This window comes from Numenius arquata, chromosome 1, assembly GCF_964106895.1.
Source record: "Numenius arquata chromosome 1, bNumArq3.hap1.1, whole genome shotgun sequence".
NCBI classification, from domain to species: domain Eukaryota; kingdom Metazoa; phylum Chordata; class Aves; order Charadriiformes; family Scolopacidae; genus Numenius; species Numenius arquata.
The window spans coordinates 108062722-108089565 of NC_133576.1; the positions used below are offsets into that span (position 1 = coordinate 108062722).

The following is a 26844-nucleotide window of genomic DNA, read 5'->3' on the forward strand; positions in this document are numbered from 1 at the left end:
GCCCCGGAGCCCGTCCTTCCAACTGGTTTGTCCCTCCGGCCGACCCGTAGCGCTTTCATTTTCTCCTCCCTCCGCCATGGAAGGAGCAGCGGCCTTCTCTGAGGGCCTGCGCTATGCCGAGTACGCTAAGGTCCCTGCGGGCGCCGGCAACGGCCAAGCCGAGCTGGACCGAGGGCTGGTGAGCGGTTTTCACACCCCCGCGGGGTAACGCGTGTGGGCAGCGGGTCGGGAGTCGGGGTTGCGGGGGGCAGGCGTCCTCTGTCTCCCCCCGGGGGTGGGCAGGGAGGTCGGGACTGTAGTGCCCGTGGGGAGATGGCTTGTGCCCCCATGCCTCAGGGCCTGCGTGGCCCTGGTGGGGCTGCATCGGGGTACACGGGAGCGCTGGGCTGCCCCGGCCTTCACAGTCACAGAAACTATAGAATGGTTTGCGTTGGAAGGGACCTTAAAGATCATCGAGTTCCAGCCCCCCTGCCCAGGGCAGGGGCACCTCCCACTAGAGCAGGTTGCTCAAGGCCCCATCCAGCCTGGCCTTGAACACCTCCAGGGATGGGGCATCTCTGGGCCCCTCACTACAGGAAGGACATTGAGCTGCTGGAGCATGTCCAGAGGAGAGCCACCAAGCTGGTGAGCGGGCTAGGGAACAAGTCGTATGAGGAGAGGCTGAGGGAACTGGGCATGTTTAGTTTGGAGAAGAGGAAGCTGAGGGGTGACCTTATTGCCCTCTACAACTACCTAAAAGGAGGTTGTAGAAAGGTGAGTGTTGGCCTCTTCACCCAAGCGAATAATGACAGGACCAGAGGAAATGGTCTAAAGTTGCTGCAGGGGAGGTTTAGATTAGATATTAGGAAGAATTACTTTACTGAGAGAGTGGTCAGGCACTGGAACAGCCTGCCCAGGGAGGTGGTGGAGTCACCATCCCTGGAGGTATTTAAGAAACGTGTAGATGTGACACTTCAGAGCATGCTCTAGTGCTTGAGATTGTTGGGTTTTGTCTGTTTGTGGGTGGGTGTGGTGTGTTTTGTATTTGGTGGGGTTTTTTTTTGTTTGGTTGATTTTTTTTTTTTTTTTTTTTGTGGTTGGACTCTATCTCAAAGGTCCCTTCTAACGATGAAGATTTTGTGTGATTCTGTGTGATCCACAACTTCCCTGGGCAACCTACTCCAGTGTCTCACCACCCTCACAGTAAAGAATTTTTTCCTGATATCTAATCTAAATCTCCCCTCTTTCAGTTTAAAACCGTTACCCCTTGTCCTATCACTACAGTCCCTGATAAAGAGTCCGTCCCCATCTCTCCTGTAGGCCACCTTTAGGTACTGAAAAGCCTCAGTAAGGTCTCTCCGGAGCCTTCTCCAGGCTGAACAACACCAGTTCTCTCAGTCAGGAGCAGACAAGGCCTAAAATTTCATCCCCTTGCTGTAAAGAGATGATAGATGTGAAATTTCTACATACTGTGCGAGTTTTATTACTGCAGGCTTGAGCATCAGTGGTTTTGTAGAGCTCCATTTCAGAGGAGTAAATTTCAGCTGACAGCTCATCATGTGCAAGAGGTTGGATGGGCCTGAAGCAGGGGCAAAATGCCTCCAGGGTTTCCAATACTGCACCGTGCTCTAGTGGGAAGGGTGCTGGGACTTCATCCTACTCCTTCATTCAGCTCACTTCGACTAGTTTGTGGGACAGTGAGTTCTCTTTGGAAAAAAGTTGGGAAAAATTCATGAATTGCTGCTTAAAGCACTGGATGGTGAAGATTTCATGGTTTTAAATTTGCTTTAAATACATATTTGCCATAATTCTTTGTGTGCATACTGTTGCCTTTACAACGTTTCTTTTTTCTTAAAAAAATATTATTTTTAAAGTCATAGTTTTCTAAGTTACTTATTCATTATTACTACAGTCTAGGACTGTTTTGTGTTTTGTTTTTGTTTTTTTTTAATTTCCATAGAGCCTTTCTGTGTATTTAACAGCAAGCTGTGTAATCTTAAGTAGCTTTCTCTGAAACTTGTTATTGTCACATCCATGTACTCTCCTGTGGAGTGCCAGCAAGGAAGTTCCTAGTGAATTGCGTCTGGGGTAATATGGCTTGCTTTGTTGGTGTGAGTTCTTTTATCATGTTGTTACTCTAGGTCCAGAGACTCTGGTAGGTTTTTACAGGACTAGATTCTGGATAGCATTTTGTATTGAACTCTATTCTTTAGCCAGGTCTTCCAGTGGAGAATGCAATATTTTTCATATTTTTACAATGCATATGCACATTGTAACCTGTTAGCATATGGTTGGCAGTAGAAGCTGTTTCAGAGTTTCTCTAGATAGTATTATGTGGGTAGTAGTGGAAAATGGGACAGTACGCATACTTATTGGATTCCTGGCTAAGAAGGAGTTCAAGTTGCATATAATCAAATTCTAAATTTTTGCCAGAGACAAATGGTAAGTATAGTGCTGCACGTCCGTTCCTCTGACATTGTACGGGGATAACGAGGCCTTCTTGCCACAGTAGATGGAAAGAGTAGCAGGAGAAGGAAAGTCTAACAGCAACATCCCTCTCCCAGGGCTGAAGAAGGTCTGTTCAGTGTCCTACCGTGAATCTTTGTTGTGAGATGTCCCGGATGTTAGCTGTAGTCACTTGATCTTGGTCACTTTTACTCTTGTAGTTGTTTTACAAAAGCGTTTGGAGCAACAGAAGAACAACAGTAGAAGCATAAAGAGTCTATTCTCAAAGATACCTGCAAGAAGCCTGTATTAATTAATACATAATCAAGAAGTTTGATTTGAGTGCCTTATGGTAACACTTCTATTAGTGAATCTGTTGCTCAGGAACCGTTTCCTATGAAAAACTGTCAGAAACTTTAGGCATAGTTTTATTTACAAACAAAAAAAAATTGTTGTAAAATAAATGAGACAAATTGACATGAGAATTGTGTGAATATGGAGAACAGCATCTAGCTGAAATGACTTTTAATTCACTATTGGAAAATAAATTAAATTTCATAGGAAGGTAAGACTGGAAGGAAAACATTAGATTATTAAATCAAATCTGTTGCAGATAGTCTATAATATTGTCCCACTTCAAAATGTCCCTGGCTCCATATGGAGTTAATTAGGTGGTTTGCTCTGAAACAGTCTTCTAATAAGCTGTGGAACCTATTCTTCTGAGTAACAGAAGCCTTATTTTAGCTTCTATACCAAACAATCATTTATTTCAGGTAAAAAGTTTTTATTAGGGAAAAAGTAGTTTCAGAAATATTTTTGTACGTTTGGTTAATATACTTACATACCCTGTTTATTAGTGGCATACACCACTTTAAAAAAACAACAAACTAAACCATCCTAAAACAAAGTTTTTAGCTAAGCAAGCCATTTACACTTGTGTACTTATTTCAGTGTAAGTATATACTTCCTGTATAACTGATCCATGATAGTAAGCATGGACTAATAACAAAATGCTATCCAACCCATCAGAACAAATGATTATTTTCTCTGTGCTTTTTATTCCATTACACTGCAGCTTTCTGAGGCAAAAGACAATAAAACTCCTGTTATGTGCCTGAAAGCTAGTTGTGAGAAGAGCAAAATGTTTTCCATTTGACCAAGAAGGATGTTTTCACTGTGTTAAAATAACCAGTGTATAAATACAAATCCTATGCAAGCAGGCATATTTTAACATTCGTAAAGGTGGTTCTTGTAGCCTGTGGTCAGATGTAATAGTGTTGCACTGAAATTTTTAAATCATGCATTTGAAGTTATTTTTAAATGTGTAAATTTAACTCTTAGTCTGTTTCATAGAAGGAGAAGCTGCAATGCTCGGAATTACAGAAGTTGCTATATATTATTGTTTTTTAGTATGATTAAGTTGGCAGAGACTGTGCATTAGGAATTTGCAGAAAGAATATCTCATTCTTCCCTGTTTCTTCTGCTAAAAAATTAATGCCACTGGGAAGTTAGGTATTAAAGGATTAGGCCACAGATCTTTGTATGTTAACAGTATATGATGTATATACCTCTACACATACTGTATGTTAATTAATGTGTTTTATCCTCGTTTGCCAAGTGCTTTGGTAGGTCAGGTCTTGCAGTTGCCTTTCTGATGTGCGTGTTTTCTTACGCACATTTCTGAAAAGAATTTTTTTAAAAAACAGGTTTTGCAGATCTAGCAAAACTTTGTTTCATTGTTTTCTGTATCTGAGAGGATTTGTTACTGAACACTGAACTACATAGTAAAATTAAAATACTGAGATCAGCAGAATAGCACAGAGTTGATGACTAACCTAATAGCTGATTCATTGAATAAAGAAAGGGACAGATGTTACTTTTTAATCTTTTATTTCTTTATTCTTCCCTCTTGGATCTTAATAGAATGCTTTCATTTAAAACATACATCTTAGACATTTCTTAGCGGCATTTTTTGGATGGGGGAAGATCAAGTCTGTAATAATTGAAACTCAGTAAGTATTTATTTTTTTAGCCTTTATTAGTCTGAAATAAAACACATTTTCAAGCAACGGGAGCCGAAAATGTTCATGGTGGTAGTTGTATTAGCATGCCTTAAATGAACTGATCTGTTCTTCAGGGATAGCGAGTTGCTTTCATTTAATACCGTCACGAAAGGAGTGCATTTAATTAAATCTTTGCACTTTATATTCTGCATTTCAAAGCACCAGACTAATCTCGACTTACTCTTCTAAATAGTCAACTGAGTTAAGCGAGCATGGAAAAGAAAACCGAGTTAAGCTGGACTTAAAGCACTTACTGGTTAGTGCTTGAAGTTGCCACTAATTTTATGACAGAGGCTGTGTCAGTAAAAGATGGTCCATGCAATCTTTCTTACATTGATTCAAATTCAGTTTTTATCACATGTGTATAGTTAGGATATATTAACACCAAAACAAACATTCAAGGTGCTTTGCCATGACAAGTTACCACTTCTTGACTAGCAAGTGACAAGTGACTCTTTGCTAACTTGCTCATAATGCAAATAAGATGAGTCACCATAAACGAATATTTCTTAGCTTTTCTGGTAGTTGTACCTGACTTCAAAATGTGGACAATCTTATGTGACTCTGTGGGTTGAGCTTCCCATCACTTGTCTTCATGCTCCTGTTGATCCTGTGTGCTGCTCCTATTCTGGAGCTGCTGCCATGCTTCCTTTTTACCTGCTGTTTTCCAGGCAGCGCTGGCTTTCCACTGCTAGTGCTTTCCACTGAGATTGAAATAATGCGTCCCAGTGGACATGGCTGACTCTGTCAAAGGCCCTCAGGGGTCTCTACGTTGTGTTCCCAGACGTCTGTGCAAAAACACTTAAGGTATTTCTGCACGGAACCAGCAGAGTCCAGGTATCATTTATTATCCTGGTCTGTGTGTTTGGCCTTACCTGCGATGAGGTGTCTGCTGCTAATGCCTTGTTGTAACCTGCATACCTGGTTGTAAACTGCTGTTTTAAACCACCTTTTTGCTGGCAAAGCAGGTATAACTTAATTTTGACAAGCACAAGGTAATAAATATCATTTTTTTTGCTAGTGTGATCTATTTCATACATTGTTAAGCTCTTAATTGACTGTAACCACTTAGTAAACCACTTAGTAAAAAGATTCTTGCTGTCAGTCTGAGTAAGTCAAGGAAAGTCTCTATTGAATATAAATCCATGGTCACAAACCACAGAACAGAATAATACAGAATTTTTGTAGGGCTATGATATTTTCATAAATGATGTGGCTGTTTCTGGTTAGTGTCTAAACAGAGGAATTGGAAGAATTTTTTAGAGTGTTTTGAGTATTGAGAGCCTGGGAAAACTGATTTGTGAGAAGAAATGGAGTTTTAGTTTAGTGAGGAGATGAACAATATGCTTCTCTATTTTATGTCCTCTGCCATTTAAGGTAACATACATTTTTTCATGGTCTAAAGATGAAGGGAAATCTTGTGGAACTGAAAGGAACAACAGACATAAAACTACTACATTATTTTTACATTCAGAAATGAATGCTAATATTGAGACTAAAGACTACACTGAGATGAAAAAGTTAGGATACTAAAATGGGATAGAGAGGCAGAGTTTCAAGGCCAGAACTCCCCCAGTCTTAACTTTGGAGCTCCGCTTTCAGTGTGTTTAGTGAGTTTCTTTTTTTCTACTAGAAACCTCTTGGCAACTGCGGTGTTATGTTATGGAAATCGTTGGAATAGCCCCATTCTGGTAGGTGGGAAATAGGTACTTAATTAAAACACATACAATTTAGAAGCTAGATTTAAAGGAATGCAGCTTCTTCTAGGTGAGCTCAGAGCGGGCTACCACTGTTTCTGTGCTGAGCTCAATACAGCAGGCAGCAATTGCAGCCACTTGCCTTCAGAGCCAAAGCCATAGGAGCCACTGGGCATGATGGCAATGCCTATGTCTTCTACAGCAGCCCGTTTGCTGTGAAAGTTGTCAACCTGTGTTGTAGCCCCTACTAAGCCAACTCCAGAAGACTTTAAAACCAGTGTTTTCCGACTGTTCCCCTACTCCCTCTGTGTCTAGAGATGAGATCGGGTGCAAAGACAGAGAATTTTAGCCCCAGGAATCTTAGTAACAAAGGCAGCTTGGCTCCAAATCCAGTTATGAGGGCACTCACATTGAAATTCGGGCTTTAAGTCCTGCTGTCAGGCTTGTTAGAAAATGTATTAACCAGTTATTGGATAAATGCAGAAGTCAGTCACATATAGAAGAGTCAGTCCGGTGATAAAAGCATTTTCACTGTAGTTATGTTTTGAATTCAAGATAAACAGGCCTGATCTGATTTGTCATGTTTCCTGGGGGAAAGTTCAAGGCATTATTCATATGATAATACAGGTAGTGCCACAGATTGCTTTATTTCATTTGTTTCAAAAATTATACGTAAGCTTTTCGGAGACATGCCCCCAATGCTCGCAATCCTCATTACCCTTCTTGAATTCTGCAAATGTGTGGGAATTCAGTCCCTTCTTGGAGTTTACTACGTATCGTTCAGCAGCTTCTTGTTCAACATGGAGATATTTCTTATTGTCCTTCTTGAGATGCCTGGCTTTCTTCAAGCACGGTATAGGAAAATAATCCCCCCAGATCAGGTGTGTGTTAATTTAGCAAAAGGTAGGAGTTACTGCCTCTGTTTACTGTTGCCTAAAACAGATGTTTGTGCATTTGGCTCCAAGAGTCCAGTTAGACTTAAATTGAATTTTAGCCAATAATGAACATGGCCTGAAAGTCTGTCTGTTTTCAACTATGTGTGTTATAAGATAGAGTCCAGCCAGTGGTTGACACTAAATAATGAGAAGAGGTTACTGGGCTTTACGTCTTCATTGGGGCTTCCATGAGTCAAAGTGTGAAAGGTGGAAGATGCCAATGCACCTTTGTGGCCGTAGCTGTGGGATGGGGCTGACTCCTTCGAAGGAGTGCCAGGAGTCAGCTGGGATCAGGGGTCTTTCTTAGTTGGGTGAGCCCAAGTACGGTGTTTAAGTTAATATTCCAGTACCATTTTTCAAGCAATGTCATGATGAGATTCCCAGTGAAGGACTTTCCAAAAGTAATATCAATGTCTTCTCTTTTTTTCTTTTCTTTTTTTAGCTCTTCATGGTTTTGTAATAAATTTGTACTTTCTGTTATGGCAAGCATCATTTCAGTCTGTGTTGAACTAGTCTGAACAAATAATTTTGTGTAATCTGGAACAGTTGTCTGCCTTGTGTTCTTAACATTAGATACAGTGAGCTGCTTTCTCAGTGTTTGTTCAGTGATTTACTAATGGATAATTCCAAGTTAAACCTACCATGTTGGCATGGGTTAATAGGACTGAACTATAAAATCTAATATAGCTGGTGGAATACAGAACTTTCTTTTATCTTTTATATAAATTATACATGAGATGTCCAAGTCAGACATCAGAAATACTCACCGTTAAAGTAAAAAGTGCATATATTTCAAATTAGAATTTGCACGTTATTCTGATTCCTGTTTTTCTGCCCTAGGCCAGAACCATGATAGCGGTTGGACTTGGTGTTGCAACTGTTGCATTTGCGGGTAAGCTAAATTACCAGCTGAGTGTGGAACTGCTGCATGTTAGCTGCTGTTTGCAAAAGGGTTAATGAAGTTTTAATGAATTTAAATAGTGGAAAGGTGCTTGAGAGTGCTGTGGAGAATTGTGTCCAGTTGTAGGACCTGTCCCTTCAAAATCTGTGACGTATTTATCAAAATTCTTTTTGAAAAGTTGCAGCTGGAGAGACTAGTTTTATCGGCGGCAGCTAAAAGGTTCAGTGTACAAAATGTAATGTGGAAAGTTTTACTTTTTTTTTTTATTTAATAGCATATTCCAAGGTGGAGGCTCTTTATTACAGAAGAGTACAACAGAACCATGTGATGTCAAGGTGATGCTTGACAAATTTGACTAGAGAAAAATAGAAGGTGTTAGTAGCTACAGTGATTTAGCGTATTAAACTGCTCCCATAGTACATTTTTTGTTACCTGAACTCTTTGCATCTGGCCTGTATGTTCTTCTGAAAAACACGTTCTAGTCTGAACACAAGGCATGGGCTTAACATGATTTACACTCTGCGTTACACAGACTAGGTAGCAATAATTTGTTCTGGTTTTGAAATACACAAATCAATGTCCATGATTTTCAGTGTATAAAAGCAGCCATGGTCAGCTGTGTGCAAATGCACACACCAAGAACAGATGCTATAGACTAACAAGTTGCACCAAACTTCAGCAGGTGTTTGGTGGGTACAGCTGTTTTATGTTTTTGATTTGGGGAAGGAAAGACGAGATCTTTGATGTACACACACACATTAAGCAGTTGTGTGTGTGTGTGTGTGTAAGCAGAAGAGGAATGTTTTTAGAATTTCTTCTGCTGGTTGAACCACAGAATTAATAACAGCTAGCAAAGAGCAGAAAGCATTAAGAAGAAGATGAGGTAATATATTAGTACAGTACAGCATTTCAGCAGTGATACTAACAGGGATTTTAACTTCTGTGTTAACAGAAGGTAAAGACTTAGGTGACTAAAATGACCTATGGACACATTGCATATTTTGAAAGTGAAAGCACAATGCTATTTGAATGAAGCAGAGCCACATGTTTTAAAATGTTTTTCCATTGTGTGTAGTTGTAAAGTTACATTTTTGATTAACTATTCATCAGTACAGTAATCGGGGAGAGGGCATTTACAGGGAAAATCCTCTAGTAACATCGCAGAGATCTTGATTCTGTAGTTGATAGACCTGCTTTGTGCTTCTAGGAACACAGTCTAATAGAGTTCCCTCTAGCCTTTCCTAGCTGTAGACATTCACTGCCAGTGGGGAGTTGAATGGCTCTGAATCCCAGAAGACCCTCTTTTTGTAACAAAATAAAAAATGCAGTACTTACAAAATATGTGATTAAGCATACAACATCACAGCAAGAAACATGTACTACATAAATTTCTTTTTTGAAGACAACCTTTGAACAGTATTTTATAAATAATGTATCTCCGAAGCTAATGTTTCATACTGCCCTTTTACTTAAAGTTCACAAGGCAGGTATCTTCATTTATCATATTGAAATGCATTTAAATCTATTTATTTTGTGAGCAAACACAATGGATCTTTGCAGTCCATGACTGTGTTTTTAGATGAAGTATATTAAATTCTTCTCCTTCCTCCCCCAATAGTACAAAGATTGGAAAATGTAAACCATAGCAAATTTACTGTGGGACTTTAGCTGGGAAGAATCCAAAAATGGCTGTTGAGGGAACATCTTGAAAAGCAGTAAAGTGCAGCAGTACCATACAGCAAATATATGAGACAAAAGATTGATAAGGACGGATTTTTATTTTTTTTTTTATTTTTTAAACAAAAATTCTTTCTGATGTAAGCTGAGGAACATAAGTTGGAGACTTTTTTTTTCCTTCCTTTTACTGAATGTTGGCTGTAATTTCATTTAACTTCTATCTTTTTCAGGTCGTTATGCTTTCCGCCTTTGGAAACCATTGGAGCAGGCAATTACAGAGACAGCAAAGAGGATTTCAACTTCTGTAAGTGTAGAGATTACTTTATGCTAAATTTATGTTTCTATATTTTCAAGAATTTAGAAAGGAGACATTTTATGTTAAATACGGTAAGTGCCAGTTAGAATTTTTTATTTTTTTTTTTTCCCCCGGGATACTCCTTCCTATATATGTTGTGGTGTACTATCTGGTGTATTTTAAATAACCATAGATGAAACTATGTCAGAAGATGTTTGTGAGATGGATAAACAGTTCTGTTTTTCCTGGTAATGTTCCGTGTTTCAGAACTCCTTGCTAGTAAGTACATGATAAATTGTTGAAGTGCATGGTAAGAAAATAGCTAATTCCTAAAGATTACAAAGTGATGACATGCAGTTTCATTTCAAGAAGCTGAAAATGAAAGGATTCAGTCAGATACAGTGTTAAAAATCAAGAAGACAAATTGATAAACTTCTAGGAAAGGTTGCCATAGAGATGGGGGAGCTTGTTTTCTTGTTCACATGTGGGTTGTCTTTTTCTTTCTTCCCCAGCTAATTTGAACTTTTAACCAAGTTTTTGTTCTTTGTTTTGCCATACATATTTAAAAATTCAATAATGAGGCAATCAAGAGGTAGAGTGTAGTGAGAGGAGTATATTTGGGGAAATATTTGAGGGCACTTACTTTTCACTTCAGTGGCTATACTATACTCTGGTAAATAAATAAATATGTTCCATTCCTGGTTGATTAAAGTAATTCTCAATGAGGTAGATGTCTGCTTGTGACAGTGCATTCTTTCAGAGTTCATAGTCTGTGAATACCTATCCACAGTGGAAGGAATACAGTGTCCCTCTTGATGCTGATGGGTGAAAGTGTTGAGGGTGGAGGTGCTGAGGGAGTAGTTGTTGCAAATTTTTATTTCCTGAAAAATATATTAATGATAACTTTTTTTTTAAAGTGATTATTAGAATTGTATCTATTTATGTGAGGCCAGCTGCAACACAGAACTTGTCTGTATACTGCATGCACAGTATACAGACAAGATGCTAGGGTCCAAATTAATTCATCATCTGTATTTTGCGTTCATGTGCTGTAGCTGCAGGCTTGATCAATGCAAGCTTCCTGGGGAGGGAAAGGCTCGAAACACGGGCTGTCCTCTTGGGGCTGGTCCACGTTTGTTCTTAATTGCAATGTTTGTCAGCCAGAAATGGTGCTCTTGGATCAGTTTTTGCTCTCTATCCCTCTATTGCATTGCTGTTGCGAGACCAACACCAATTTTTTTTTTTTCCCAGTGATTTTTTGAGATATTCCCAAGTTGCCTGCCAAAACAGCAGAGGGGACTTTAGGTTTTGCGAATTAAATAGCTTTCCTATGCTGTGGGTACAGTCTGACTTGCAGGCTTGCTTAGAAGTGGTTAGCAGTAAGGACATGTGGCTTCAGAGTAAGCAGTGCTTCAATCTTCACCCTCCCTCCTTAGCAGTTTTACTCCAGCATTTCTTCATCTATCCATTTGTCGATACAGGCTAGAGAATCTAAATTCAGACATGTTCACATAAGAAAGCAGGCAGTGACTCTTTTTAGCACATTGAAGTATGACATGGTACTGCACAGAGGGCTGTCTGTTCCTAGGAAACTGTACCCCTCAGTAACTTGTATCATAGCTGAGCCAAACTCATTGCAGGCCTATCTCATTTTTACCACAGTGACTTTCAGAGTCCTTCAGAATTCATGAACAACAATAAAGAGCAACCCAGGAGCTTCTGCATTCTCGGTTTTCCTAGTCCCTGGAGCTGCATCTTCTGTCTGCTTTTGCATTCTGTCTTACAGCCCAGAATTGTATGTGGATCTCCAATACAGTATCTCTCTTCTCTTACTCTATTTCTGAACTTGAAAATAGAAGTTTTCAGTGTAATGAGATCTGGTGAGACAGTAAAAACTCTCTGTTCTGGTTTGCTATTAACAGTATGTATTTGTCAGCTTTACATTTGTAAGGGTAATGATAATGATCAAATATGAGGAAAAACTTTATGGTGAGGGTGACAGAGCACTGGAACAGGCTGCCCAGGGAGGTCGTGGAGTCTCCTTCTCTGGAGATTTTCAAGACCCGCCTTGATGCAGTCCTGAGTAATGTGCTATAGGCAATCCTGCTTTATCCGGGGAGTTGGACTAGATGATCTTTAGAGGTCCTTTCCAACTCTGACAATTCCATGATAATGGTTTTCTTCTACAATCATAATCCAAATTTAAGACCCTTGTGTAATTCATAACCAAGATTATTTGTTCTTTGCTACTTTACAGCTACTACTTTCTTAGATTGCATTTTTTGCTGAGATTTTTTTACTGTTTCCCTTAACAATCAATTATTACCTATTTATACTTTTTCTTTAAAACAATAGACAATATAGTAGGTACAAAGATCCTGTGTAAGTGCTTATTGTCCAAACTTCTTATTTTAGTGGCTTTACATGATTTTGTTTGGGGAATTTGAAGCTGCTGAGTATGATCTGTGGATTAGCACCTTCATCGAGTTTCTTTACACATATTGCCCTCTAAACTATGCTGAGAATGGAAATCAAGCAGTTTGTGCTTCTACCTGTGCTTACTGGAAAAAGGATCTCATGTAAGGTTTAGTACATAGGCTTAGTGTTACTTTGCTGGTTTCCTGTGGTGTTTGGAGACACCTAACTTAGCCACTATATTTTTCAGTGGTTACTTTAGCTTTCTAGAAGCTTTTTTTTTTTTTTTTTTAAAGACTGAAGCAGCTGCCTATTTAAAAGCTAGGTTGTTCTCTTTGTAAGCCCCGACTCTTCCTCCCCCCCATTGGCAATTCTTTCCTCTCTGTTGCCATTTGCAATAGGAGTCACAGTTCATGTTGGTTGCAGTCACACAAGGTAATCCAGATGCTATTTATCCTTTCTTCCTGCTCACTAATAAATTACTTGGGTAAGGTCAAGTTGAGCAATTATGAAGTGAATCGTTTAAAATGCCTCCTTGCTGCATCTTGAGTATTTGACACTCTGAATTTACTTAGCTAAGTAAATAACATGTACAGTCAACAACTGCACTCATGTTTTAGTCAAAAACAGTAAGTAAAGGCAAGTAAAAGTGTTATGTTTTATTCTGAATTTCTACCTCTCATTTAACTTTATGACAGTTAAATATATATTCTTAAATATGAAGTGTAAATGCTGCTGTAATTTAGTCCTGAAGTTTTCTACCATCTTTTTTTGCAGTGGAGAAAGGCGTAGAAGGAAACATTGTCATTTCCCTTCTATGACAAGTCATAATGCTCATTTCCAGAGAAATGGTTTTTTAGTTTAAGCCCAGTTTTGTTACTGGTGTCACAAATGCTAGTGACACTTATTTGTTTGTCTGCAGTGACAAGAGTATGTGCCAGTAGAAGGTTCAAGTGCTAAGTAGTCATTTGGCTTTTCTTCCTATTGTGGTTTGGCCCCTCAAACCAGGACACTCAGACATTAATACTGTTAATTATGTTAATATTTCCTTAAAATGTGAAATTAAAAAAGGAAATATTTCAATAGCATTCATTACCTTTCTTTGTTGAATTGATGATATTGAAGGTTCAAAGATAGAAGACATTGAAGGTAGAAACAGCAATTCTAGGCAAAATGAACTGTCAAAATACACAAATCCCACAATCCTGAAAATTCTGTGTTCCAGAAGAAAAGCATCTCTTCTATAGCACTTTATCGGAGATTTTTGCCCTGTGTTTCCCTTGCTGGATCTGATTCTGCTCAGAGTCATGGAGTTCTGAATTGAGACGTTAAGGGTAGTGACCATCTCTCTTGTCCTTCATTGAAAATAAAACTACCAGAGAATAATGCAATTTGCAATCCATTTTATATTTTTTCTTCTGACTAAAGTTAAGGAAGTTAAAGTTGTTCTTAGCAAATTATAGGTTATAATATAACACAGCTTCTAAATAGTTTGTTATTGGAATATTTTTTTTCTTCCTGTATTGTATGTATATTTTTTTTCTTCTTTTTTTTTTTTCTTCTTTCTGTTGTTACCCTTTCTGTGGAGAACTGTATTGGTGGTGAAGCAACACAGAGACTTCACTGCTTCATATAATATGATATATGGTCTCAGTTATGGCGTTTTGAATATCTCTTACCTGGCATGGAAACAGTGATGATGCTTTCCCTGTGCTATGCCAGGAAAAGTATCTTGAAGATATCTCGGTCCAAGTGGATTGGATTTTCTTAGCTGACTGCTTTTGTGAAAACTTGTGAGTGAATAGACATTTGCAGGGCAAATACAGTCATTTTCTGTCGGCTCCCCCCAAAATATTCACAGCATTTGTTCAGGAACAGAATTTGCTTCCATAAGTTGCTAAACAGTAATGCAAGGGCATGAAGGAAATGCGAGGAAATGAAGTAAATTAAGCGATAGCCACTCCCCACACGCCAAATAGCATGAAGAAATGGAGAGATAATTTAGATTATTTTTTTCCAATACAGAACTTGTTTACAATAGTCATAGTTAATAAATAATCAAGTGTTTAGAGCTGCCCACTTGTTGAGGAGTTCTCATAACAAAAAAATACCTTGAGTATTGTTCCATTTCATTGCAGTCATTACTTAGAACTTAAAACTAGAAAAAAAAAAAGTTTTAATTTGAACCGCATGCAAAAGTTCTTTCATTAGGAAACTAGAAATTTGCCAAGATCTTTCCTAAAATGAGAACTCGGTGTTTCTTCATCTTACTGTAACCAATGGGGAAAATGGATTTATGTCTAATTTCCTTTTGCTTTAAATTCTGTTTAGGGTCAAGATTTCAATTTAAGAATTGATTATTCTTGCTACGTGCTTCACTTCTGAGAAGAAAATGTTTTTTCTTGATGACCAATTCAACAAACTGTTTTTGCTTCTATGCCAAAGGACACAGACAATGGAATTTCTTTTTTCATTCCTCTTGGAAGTGAACCGAATCAAGGCTTCCTGGGGTTAGAACAGTGTCAAGGAAGTAGGCTTTAAAACCATGAAAAAGTATTTCTGAATTTAAGCCTATAGCTGTCCCTCCCTATTCTCTTATTTCAAATAGTATTTTAGATGAAATCTACCAAGAACAGAGACCATCTGTGTTAGAGGTAATTTAAATACTGCCCTTCTCTAAATGAGTAGTGAACCAGTGTCCTCCTGTATTAGAGTTTATGCCAGAGTTGAAGGGCAGAGAAGAATTAACCTTTTTAGGACTCCATCTGCACCTAAGCTGCTTTGGGAGAAGTTCTGGAAAATCTTTCAGAGGACATTAAAGTCTGCTTTTCTCTCCTAGCTGTAGTAATTGTTCAGCATCGTTGCAAATTTCTGTGCAGTTATGCCTCCTCAAGGGTGTTATCCGGTAGCCATTAAATCATTAGCGCAATTTCCTCTCGGAGGACTAGAGAAGCCTTGTGTGCTCCCTTAGTATTACATGATCTAACCTCTAATGTTGATGTGCACCATCACAGACCTGCTTTGTGTTACCCTGTAGCTTCAGCAGCGGTTCCTCAAGAGATTTTTGTTGTAGGCATGACTCGGCCACTGTTGCTTCAGCTTTTATACACGAAATAACCACTACTGTAACGCTACCAAGTATGGTTTGGGGTGGGAAGAAGAAAGATAAAATTAGTTTTGGACCACAGCAAAAGACCAAAAAAAGCTTTTCTGTGGTTTTGTGTGACTTCATGTTAGCAATAGGTGAAGTATTTCTGAACCATGCTTTTGGGTGAATGTCGCTTCTAAGCTTAAAGGTTTTGCTTAGATATCATAGACAGAGCCCTTTAAATGCTTTAATGCTTTTGAAATTGCCTAAGAGAGAGTCTGTGTGAGCATAAGGCAAAATTTTCACTGAATATGAATGGATATATTTAGTGAGAAAAGTGTTTTATTAAGGGCCAGGCACAGTTTTACTTGGGGGTAAAACTCAGCTCTCAGGCCAGACTTCCCTTTGATAGCAAAAAAAAGCTTTTTTTTTCCCCAGTTGATAGGTTTGGCATTGAGGAAGAAAACTTCACTCTCGTTGAGTGATTTCTGTGTGCCAGTTCCCAAAGGCAGCTTGTCTTGGAGCTACATCTGCTGCCTCTGGGACTTCTGCAGCTTAGACTATTATTTGTGTAGCAATGGGATAGTCCTTAGTTCTTCTTATAGACACACTTACATTGATCACTAGTAGCCATCTGTGATGGTTCAGTAACTTTTCTTTTTTAAAAAAAAATTAAAATATATTTACGGTTGAAAAATACACTTTCAATGCATTCCCTATGAAAAATAATTGTTGTAATGATTTACTCTCATTTCCATCTTCTTTTTAATGTTCTTTTGCCACATGTGGTTTTTTTTCCCCTTCTTAAAACAGCAGCTAAAGTCTCATGTGCCAATGAGTTTAAAAAAACTAACCCCAGATCCTCTATCTAATTGTCATTGGTATCTAGGGGAGGATGTAAAGGCAGAAGTTGGTTAGGATTTCCCCATATACTCTGCTACTTTCTATTGTTCTGCAGCTCAGTGATTTCCTGGAATAGAGGTTGTGGCTCTATGCTAAGCCTTTTTTTTTGTTTGTTTCTTTTTATTTATTTTTTCAGAGTTCTGTCAAAGATCTCCTGATACACTTTTTTTTTTTTGAAGTAACATTCTTTCATGTGAAAAAACATATTGACTCTTCATCAGTATGTTACATTATCTGTTCTTATCCTTTTATTGTTGTTTTTACGTACTATCTTTGTAGAAAGATCTGGACTTTAGAGTGATTGTCCCTAATTCCTTGGATGCCATAGTATTTTGACTTTCGCTGTTTTCCATTGCGGTGGTACCAAAGCAGTTCTAAACAAGTTTCCCCCGTTCCCTCCCCTGCCCTCCCCAGCACACACACTGTACCACTCTATGCTAGGATGTACTTTGATTCTGGACTCTTTTGCCTGAAGGCAGGATTTTAATGGTTGGAGCTATTAATATCGCTTATTACAAGCAGAAGATTGTAAAAACACAGTTATTTTTAAGTCAGTTTTTGTATGTATTAATACCCAGAAGTCCTTTCATAGTATCTGGTTTGTAGTCTTTCCATGCCTTCGAAATAAATTATAGATGAATGTAATACTCTGAATGAGGTCATATATATACGATTTAGGTCCTGGCACCCTGTACATGAAACTAATTATTGCTTGTTATCCCTTTCTTCTTTTTAGAGTCTTTCATTGTACTATAAAGGAGGATTTGAACAGAAAATGAGTAGGCGAGAAGCTAGTCTTATTTTAGGTGTAAGGTAGGTATGTTGCATTAGTATGTTTTTGTTTGGTAAGTATTGAATGAAAAAGAAAATGCATGTTGTGAGAACGTGGAATACTCTTGCTAAAATAGTAACTTTTTTTTAAAAGACTTCTAATGGCTTATAAACCATTCTAATATTCTGCTTAAGCTAAAAAGCAAACAGTAAAATGCTAATAAAGCATGCAACTTGTGTTTGGCTTGAAGGCACGGTAACATATTGCAGTGGAGAATTGGTGCTCTAGAAATAATCAGAATAGCACATACTGTGCTAATTAACACGATCACATGGCTTGGTCTCCAAAAAACCCCTTGAGATAAGTAATAGTGTAGATTATATTAATAAATGAGGAAAACAAATCAATTTTGCTCATTTTTTCCATAAGTCAGTAATATTTTTTTTCTTTCTCCACTCTGATTTGTTTGGACTTTAAAAATTGCAGTATGTTCCAAACAAAAGTACTTGGAGAGATTTGCCATTTTGAGTAGGAATGGGAAATAATTTCCAGGCTGAGTATTCAATGGATTTTTCAAAAACATTTGGATGGCCCATAGTACCATATACCTTTAGTGTTTTCTGTAAAGCAGGCAGTGAGTTTGAGGGCTTTCCAGATGAGAGGAGCAGAGCTGACCTTAAGTAGTATACTTATTTATGCTTTAGATCAGTTCTGAATTTTAAAGCTAAAAAAAAGAAAAGGAGGATGGTTTTAATTATCCTCAGAAGAAGTTATTTCAGATGGTGAAAATAGGACTTAAAATCCTGTTCAGTATGCTATTTGTGTTTACTTCCTAACATAATGGAAATGATGCAGATTTAACATTCATTGTAAGAAATGGTAAAATAAAACATTACATTTATTTGAAATATTTGCACACTGAAGAAGAGATTTATAGGAATGGTTTTCAGAAATACTTCCTTTGGCCTTCAAGTTTGATAATGTATTAACATTTTCACTTTATAAGGGCAAATTCAGTGATATTCCAGAGCAGCACACTGCAGCTTATTAAAGCGTGTTTACAGTGGCAATGTCTTGCCTGAACACTGCTCATGTACATGTCTGAAGTTTCATCACATCTGAAATCAGTCCCCTTTAATTTTTAATTTTGGTAGTTTGAGTCTGCACTGGGAACAGTGACGCAGCTTCTTGTGTTTGGACTGAGTCTTGCAAATATCAGGACTTAATCAGATTTGAGGAAAGTTCTTCCTAATGTATAAAGGATTGAGCCTTTAACTGTGTAGAAGCATGGCTAACGTCTTTATAGGAAATTTTCACGTTGTTTAAACACGCTTTTCTAGAGCAGTTTTAACTCACTGCTTATTGTATTTTTTTTATATATATATATGGCACCAAAAAAAAAAGTGAGTTTTGAAGTGTTAATGGAAAATGCCAGGGTATGCACAAATACACAAACTAGATCTGTCTAGGCCATGATCTTATTATTGTAACACTTGTCCTCTGTGTCATCACTTCCAAGTCTTATTAAATTTTGAGGTGAAGACTTTCTTCATTATGTCAAGTGCTGAGTATGCATGGGCAGTATAAATAATAAATACGAGCCATGATAAAGGTGAGCATTTAATGGTAGCTTTTAAATTGCAAATACATTGGCCCATTACACATTCCGAATGTTATTTTTTAATAACCGTCTTGTAAGATTGCAAGGGTTTTGGTAGAAACATGCACGTGCATTATTCGTATTTAAACTATCTAAAAGGCATCCAAAGCTACAAAGTACTGTAATGGAAATACTGACTAATTTTAAGTTTTATTGTTCTTGTATTAGTTGTTATGCAGCAGCACTGATTACTGAACTTTGGTATGAACATAGCAATAATGTTAATAACGGTGTAACTCTGTTACAAGGAACTGCTGATGGGAGAGATGGGGCAATGTCTGAGATGACACGGGAGGTGAAAGTCTTAAGAGTGTTTTCTAAACATTAGACAAAACAGATGCTAGCAAAATATAGCTGTCCTAAGTATAACGGGTTACAGCTATCATATCCTAACACTGAACTTCTGAAGTTAGAGAATGTATGAAAATCATAAGTTAAAATCCTAAATAAAAATGAATAAAATTTTCTGTATTGTACCATTTCCTTCATGAAACTTTTTTTCTTTCCATAGGAAATGTTTGTTTGTTAATGTACAAAATATATATAAGCCTGAGTTAAATTTTAATCGTTATTCTTAAAACATAAATGACAAAAAAATAGGCTGTTGCATTAAAAAAACATAGTACATTATATAAGTGTACATACACTAATGTATTTAAGCTTTAATCACTGTGGCTTTGGGTTTGAGTTTGTTGGTTTTTTTAATTTAATTTTATTTTATTTTTAAACACAGCTTACTGCACCAGTATATCATATGATGATAAGACCACTCAAGTTGGGAGGGACTGCAAGGGGTCTCTAGTTGTACCTGCTGCTCAAAGCAGGACCACCTATGGAGTCAGAGCAGGTTGCTCAGGACTTTATCCAGTGAGTCTTGAAAGACTCCCAAGGATGGAGAATGCTCATCCTCTCTGGGTAACCTGTGTCACTGCTGGACTGTCTTTGGGGTGAAATAGTATTATCTCCAGCCTGCACCTCCCTTTTCAATTTGTGCCCACTTTCCCTAAACCTCCCACCATACATGACTGTGGAGAGCCTGGACATGTATTCTTTATGACCTCTCTGTGGATGCTGGGGGCCTCTTGTGAGGTCCCCCGGCAGCCTTCTCTTCTCCAGGCTGAACAAGCCCTGCTCCCTCAGCCTCTCCTCAAAGGGTGAGTGCCCCAGCCCTTGACCATACTGGTGGCCTTTGCTGGATCTGCTGCAGTTGGCCAATGTCTTTTCTGTACAGAGGTCCCAAAACTGGATACGGTTGACCTAGTGACCGTGCTGCCATTCAGACAGCCCACCAGGCTGATGTCCTTCTCTGCTGCCAGGGCACGCTGCTGGCTCTTGTTCTTGCTGTGTTCTATGTCCCCTTCAGCAGATCTGCTCCCCAGCCCCACAGTCCTCAGCCTGTAGCACTGTGAGGAGCTCTTCCTTCCCAGGTGCCTGGCTCTGCCTTTGTCCTTGTTGAATTTTGTGAAGGATCCCTGTCAGCCCATTCCTGCCGCCTGTCCAGCTCCCCCTGACCTCCAGTGTATTGACTTTTTCCTCCAAGGTGATAGACTTTTCAGTCGGAGGAAAGTCAGTGATGTCAGAAGGCAGCATCATGATGTCACTCCCAAGTCTGTAGCAGTTCAGCCAAAATGTGGTTTTGACATTAAAGGGTCCTTTGATAGTGATTTAGAGTCTTTAGAGACCAGTCTTGCTGTGGGATAAGCAGTATCTCATAAACTAAGCAAATTTGATGTAAAACACCAGTTTCATGGTTGCTTCTCAGAGCAGAACTGTAGGATTTTCCATAATATGCAACTGCACCTTTTCCACAGTTACACTTTGGCCATCTGAGTTTCTAAAGGTAGTATATCAGCTTCCCTTTGTTATTATTAAACAACAGCTTTGCAGATCAAAATATAACTGATGGGGTTTTTTAGCTGTCTAATAACAAATTGTTTCATTTTTGTATTTATATAGTTAAGGGCCTTTAATCTTGTTTAACTCTTACTTTCTGGGTTGCTTTCTGCTTCATTGAAGTATTCTTTTCTTACGCAGTTCTATGAACTATTTTTGCAACATACCCTAATTTCCCTGTGACAGAATAATAATTAGAGGTTGTTTACCTTGGGAATGTAGTTAGGCTGATACCTTGCGTTCAAACCGTATCTACAAAAATATTAATGAATTGAATCATCACTGATTAAGAAGTCACCTGAAGTGGAAAACACTGCTTCATTTCTGCATGGTAACAAATTATGAAAAAACTAAACCATTCAAACTGTCCTTTTGCATACGATAGTCTCACTGTCTTGGCATCCTGCATTATTATAAGTGGCCATTTGTCTGCTGGGGTACATACTTAATTTAGGCCAAGTACATTGAAGTTCAATGTCATTGAAGGCAACGACATTATGTAGGACTTGTAAGTCAGCATGTCCCTGAATGTAACACGTTGTACAGCTTTGCAAAAATAACAAACGCATGGTTTTTTTCATGCCCCAGCAGAAAGAAGAATTACTTACAGCAGCTATAAAAATATTTACAGTAGAATAAAAAGTGATAATACTAAATATTTGTTGTTTTCTTGCTGGTCATATAAATACTTATTTTCTAGGAGGAAAAAAGGTGTTTTTGGTATTTAATGATAAGAATAACCACCTAGATAACCACCCAGCAGTTCTAGAGTGTTTGACTGCCTTTTTTTTTTTTCCAAAATTTTTTATTGTAAATGAATGGACAAATTAAACTTAAAAAAAAAAAAAAAAAAAACACACCAAAAAAAACCAAAAACCCAACAAAACAACCTGAAAGATATTTATATGTCTCAAGTACACAGGCTTTTTAAAAATGTCGTTCTTGGTGTGTCTTACATGCCTTTGTTATTGTTACTTCCTCAGAGATGCAGTTTCATGTTTTGTCCACAAGATGGTGAAAATCTCAAGTTTTAATTATTTTTGAAGCCAGTATAAACTGTTAATTTATAGCTTGAGCGCAGTGGCATTTATGGTAAGCACTTTAATTTATTTTTGCAGTCCATCTGCTGGCAAGGCCAAAATCAGAACAGCCCATAGAAGAATCATGATTTTGAATCATCCTGATAAAGGTAAATAATTCTTATTTTTCTTAACCAAGGCTGGAAAGGAAGGGTTTAAATGAGATCCTTTAAGTTTACTGATTATATAAATAACCAGACTGAGTGGAAACGTATGTTGCTTATTTATAGACTTGAGCTTCTGTGTGTCTTCTCTCAGATAAACTAGGCTTTATGAACCACATTTCTACCCATCTTTCTTTAAGGTTGTTTATTCTAGACTTGTGCTGCTTTAGTTAAAGCTATGAGCTCAGGGATCAGTGTTCCACACTTTAAAGACCTTAATCAAAAATAAGAAAAATGAACTATGACATTTTTATATTAAACTGAGATTCCTGTTTTGAACTGAGATGGAGCAGTCACATGTATGAAAGTAACTTTCTGTGGGAAATGTTCTGCAGTCACTGAATACATCATTGACCAATTTCAGACTTCCTGGAATTCACTTGGAAAAAATGTAAAGCTGGGCATTGTTGCTTTACTGGCCAGGTTTTTAATGTAAATTTATCTTACAGAAAGGCTATTATTATAACTTTAACTACACTACAGCTGGTTGAGAAAGAAAGCCCATATGTTCATTGCTGTTTCTACTTTAAAATAACAGATGGTGAAGAGTTGCACTGTATTTCAGAAGTCAAAAGGGGAAATCGGCGGGTTTTTATATCTTTTTGACAGAATTACAGGGCTCCCTGCCAGCACCCCAACTTAAGAAAATGAAAAAATAACTGTGACCACTGACTCTGGAAAGTGTTTGGTTGATGCTTTTCTTTGTTGCCTTCACCCCTCAGTTTAATTCTCAAGTTGTCCTGCTTATTCGATTTCATGCTTACATTTTTTACAGATTTTATAATGTATAAGCTGTGCACACATAGAAAAAGAAATTATCTTCTGCATTTCTAATATATTATGATGGTCAGAGGCCTCTTAACCACTAGAGTACCTATTAGGTCAAAATTTTTCGATAATGAACTTCTGAGTTTACTGTAGCGGTACTTAGAGACGTGAACCAGAATCTTGAATCTCCGTGGGGACGTTGAGTAGACCTAAAGAGGCAGTTCCTGTTAGGAAGATCGTACATTTTAACGACCCGCACTTACAGCTGTAATGCACCTGCAGCTGGGCGCAGCGTAGGTCTGGATGGATGTAGTGAGCCCTCCTGTGTGCTATTAAGATGGAGCATTTTCTCAGTGAGAACACCAGTTGGAAGGGATTTGTGCCTCTGAGCTGCCCCCGCAGCTCTTCTGGCATGGCCATAGAAAAAAATATCTTGTCTAATGTCTTAAGCTGCAGAGCTAGAGCCTGGAGTAATCTCGAACACTGGCATCACGGTGAGACTTGTTTGCTTGTGTATATATCGTGATTTCTCCAGATGTGGTTTTAAAAATAATATTCAACGTTAGAATGTTATTTTAAAATAATATTTTACCAGCTGGAGTTGATAGAAGAAAGGCAACAATTGCAGATTTAGTTACATACATTATCTGAGATCTGAAATGTCGAGGAAAGAGTTAGTAGAAATAAATAAATAAGAAATACGTAGAAGTTTGCATAATAACTCCCCCAGTAAACACTACTAAAATGGTTGCTTATTAACCTTTACACTCCACTTTTAAAGTGTTTTTGTATCGATACGTTGTGTGTTAACTTATCAGTTACTAATTTTATGAAAGAATATTTGCTGATAGAAAAAAGAGGAAGAGAGAAGCCTTTTGGACTTGCCCTAATTATAAACAAACACTTAGGCAATCATGAGACTGAATTTTCTCTCATTGGAGGGCTACAAAATTAATATGGCACTTAAGGATGTAAATGTAGTGAAAACACTTCCAGCAGATTTGAATTTACTTTAAGATCTTGCACTCTAGACAGGTAGAAAATCAATGCACATTTAATAATTACTTGGGATGCATTGTTTATTGCAGTTTTTAGTCTTTACTGTTTGTTTGATCCTCTTGTCTACTCTTTGAAAGAAGCCATAGTAAATCCTATTCCTGACTAAAAAGCCAATTGGTTTACAAAAAGAAAAAAAATAATAATTTGTTTTTCCAGTAGCCAATTCTCTACCCTTCCCCTGCCCTGCCTCGCTTTCCTCCAATGTGTCTTACGTATTAAGGCTACATTCAAACAAAACCAGAACATGAACAAGAGAACTTCATTCCTTTTCCCAGTTATTTTATTATACCATGAAATGACTTCGTAATGATGTGGATTCCTGAAGGAATGCCCTAAAGAAGTCTTTAAGCAAGCCTTGCCACATGTGTCTGCAACTAGTTCTGCGTGATTCTTCTATCATTGTCTTTTCTGATAAACTGAATAGAATTGAATGAATGAAATGATGAATGAAAAATTATGATTGAACAGATGCCTTGGAAAAGGCTATTCAGTGCACAATACTGCTGGAATCGTATTTTCATGCAAAAAAATATATAGGTGCGTTATAGTAAGTGTTAAGTTACTGATACAGACCTTGTAATGTTGTTTTTGGTGACTGTAGGCAGATGGTTGGCACTCAAGGGGAGAGTAAAAAAAACAAACACAAAAAGACCGCTGAACTGTAATCGGATTGTTAGATGGAGCGTAAAGCAATGACAGTGTTCAGGACTAGAAGTTAGAAGGCGTACCATGTTTAAATAGCTTTAATGTGATGGTTTCTGGCTGGTAATTCCAGGCGTCTAGCATAGGAGAGGCTTGGGGGGTGTGTGCGTGTGCACGCACTTAATGATTCTTTGTCAAAATTATTTATAAAATTTTACCTCTTTGTTTTTGGGGTGGGTGGAAGTAATAGCTATTTGCTTTGGATAAATGTTGAAGACAACTGACCTTGCATACATTTGCAGCAACATTGCGCTGCAAGTCTAAATCACACCGATGTAAAGTGATTTCAGATTTCAGTCTTCTCTCCGAGACAAATTATTCAGTGTTAGTCTTCACCAACTTCAGTTTTGATTACATTTCTCATGTTTCCTTATCAATTAGTTTACTTCATATCAATGTCATTTTTTTAAGCAGCTGTATGAAAAGGATTTATTTAGGAAGGAGGAACTAATAAAAGTGAGTAATAAGGGGATCTTGCAAGTGAAGTAGTTTCATACTTAATGCTGATGCATAAATGGTATTCCTTTCCCGTTTTTCTTCTCAGGTGGATCACCTTACTTAGCAACAAAAATAAATGAAGCAAAGGACTTGTTAGAATCCACTGCCAAAAACTGAAGTCCGAAGCCTTGGGTCGTAAGAGATTCAGAAGATACATCATGCAACAGTTTTGATATGTTTGCTCTGCACAATTTCTTAATGCTGCATTGATTGTTCCTATTTATTGTCATAATTAAAAGTTTTTAAGATTATTTAAAAGCAAACTGAAATATTTTACAGTTATGTAAAGTTGTGTACATTTAGGCTTCTGCAAGGAGCCGGGAGTTGGACTCGATGATCCTTATGGGTACCTTCAAACTCAAGATTTTCTGTGACTCTGTCTATCAATTTTAGTATATTTTTACTGAATTATGATCCGTTACAGGCTTTGAAAATGTTCTACTGTCTGTGTCTTTTCTTCAGAAGTAGTTGCTTCTTTCATTAAACTTCTGGAGCTTTTTAAAATTTAAAAAATAGTCTTAAAAATAGGGTTTTTTCTTCATTGATGAAGACTTGACCATTGCCAGAAAATCTGGGACAATGTGTTGAGCCACAGGAAGTATGGCAGAGCCCTTACGGCAAGTTTTCTACATAACCTTACACTTGAATCTGTTCATTTGTGAAATAGCAGTTTTTATTCCTGGGTGCAGTTTGAGAGGTGCAACTCGGAACGAAATGACTAACAGGACTACAAACTTCAGTTTCCATCTGTGGGGCTTGGAGATACGAAAGAAGAGTCTTGGGTTTTGGTTAGTTCTTTTGCATATTAAAAGATCTCTGAAATTGTCAAGTAATTATTTGGATGTGCTTTTACTTCAAGCCACAGAGTGCGTTTACCCTGTAGCAGTTGGGGTGGTGCAGGGATTCTTGTGGCAGTGGAACTGAAGGAGGTAGATCCATGTGGCATGGAGTTCAGATGGATTTTGTAGGCTTTCGGCTCTGGGTGGGATTACTGGGTTAGTTCTCCAGTAATTCTCACATCTGTTTCCCAAAGTATCATACACACCTCCTTATGTAGCACCTTAGCAACCTAGTGCTGGCTTTGGGAAATGCTGAAGCCATGGATCTCTGATTTAAAGAGAACACGTTTTAATTGACAGCTGAGAGATGCTATTTTGGGGCACTTGGCTGCTGCAAATTCCTACCAGTAAGTTGGCTGCAGATGAATTAACTCTCCTAAAAGGATGGTGATGAGATGAGACAGTCTAGTGGATTCAAGACTGAAAAACTTTCTAATATCCATTCAAACGCATATCATTTGAGGTAAAACAAACAACAATCCCATTTCCTAGGTTATTTAGCCAGAGGAGAGTGGCTAAGAGCAGTTAAATAATTAAAGTATCCAACTTCATATTATCCACCACATGCATTTGTGGTGGGTGTCCAGATTATGTGGATTTTTGCTTGAAAGGAAGAAAGACTATGAATTTATTATTTTTTTAAAAAGTCAGGTTCCTCCCACTTTGTCACAATTCCATTACTTTCATTAAAGATGGATGAAAAAGGTTTAAGTTGACCTTGAAAGAAAATACTAACTTTAGGTAATTTAGAGACTTCTTGACAATTAGAGTGGCAGGAAATGGGACACGACTGGATAAAGCAAAAAGGCTGCAGGGAAAAACCTGCCTGGGAACGGGCATACGCTACATGAGTACTACACCTGCGACATTTAACTAATGCTCTAATACAAGAAACTTTAATTTAAAGATAATGGACTTTAGCCTTAACTATTTTTTATTAAAGGGGTATCCAGCGATTAATGCACATTTAGGGTTAGTTATTCCTTTCACTGGTATATCCGTATGTATTAGC

General features: G+C 37.9%; 1 protein-coding gene across 1 annotated transcript; it reads left to right on the top strand.

The window, feature by feature from the left end:
* On the top strand, positions 1-26844 carry DNAJC15 (DnaJ heat shock protein family (Hsp40) member C15). Its single transcript, XM_074153935.1, has 6 exons — positions 1-178; positions 7960-8011; positions 9928-10001; positions 17135-17211; positions 21842-21912; positions 25040-26844. Exons 1-6 carry the CDS (start codon positions 77-79, stop codon positions 25108-25110), a joined length of 447 nt encoding a protein of 148 aa, XP_074010036.1. The 5' UTR covers positions 1-76; the 3' UTR covers positions 25111-26844.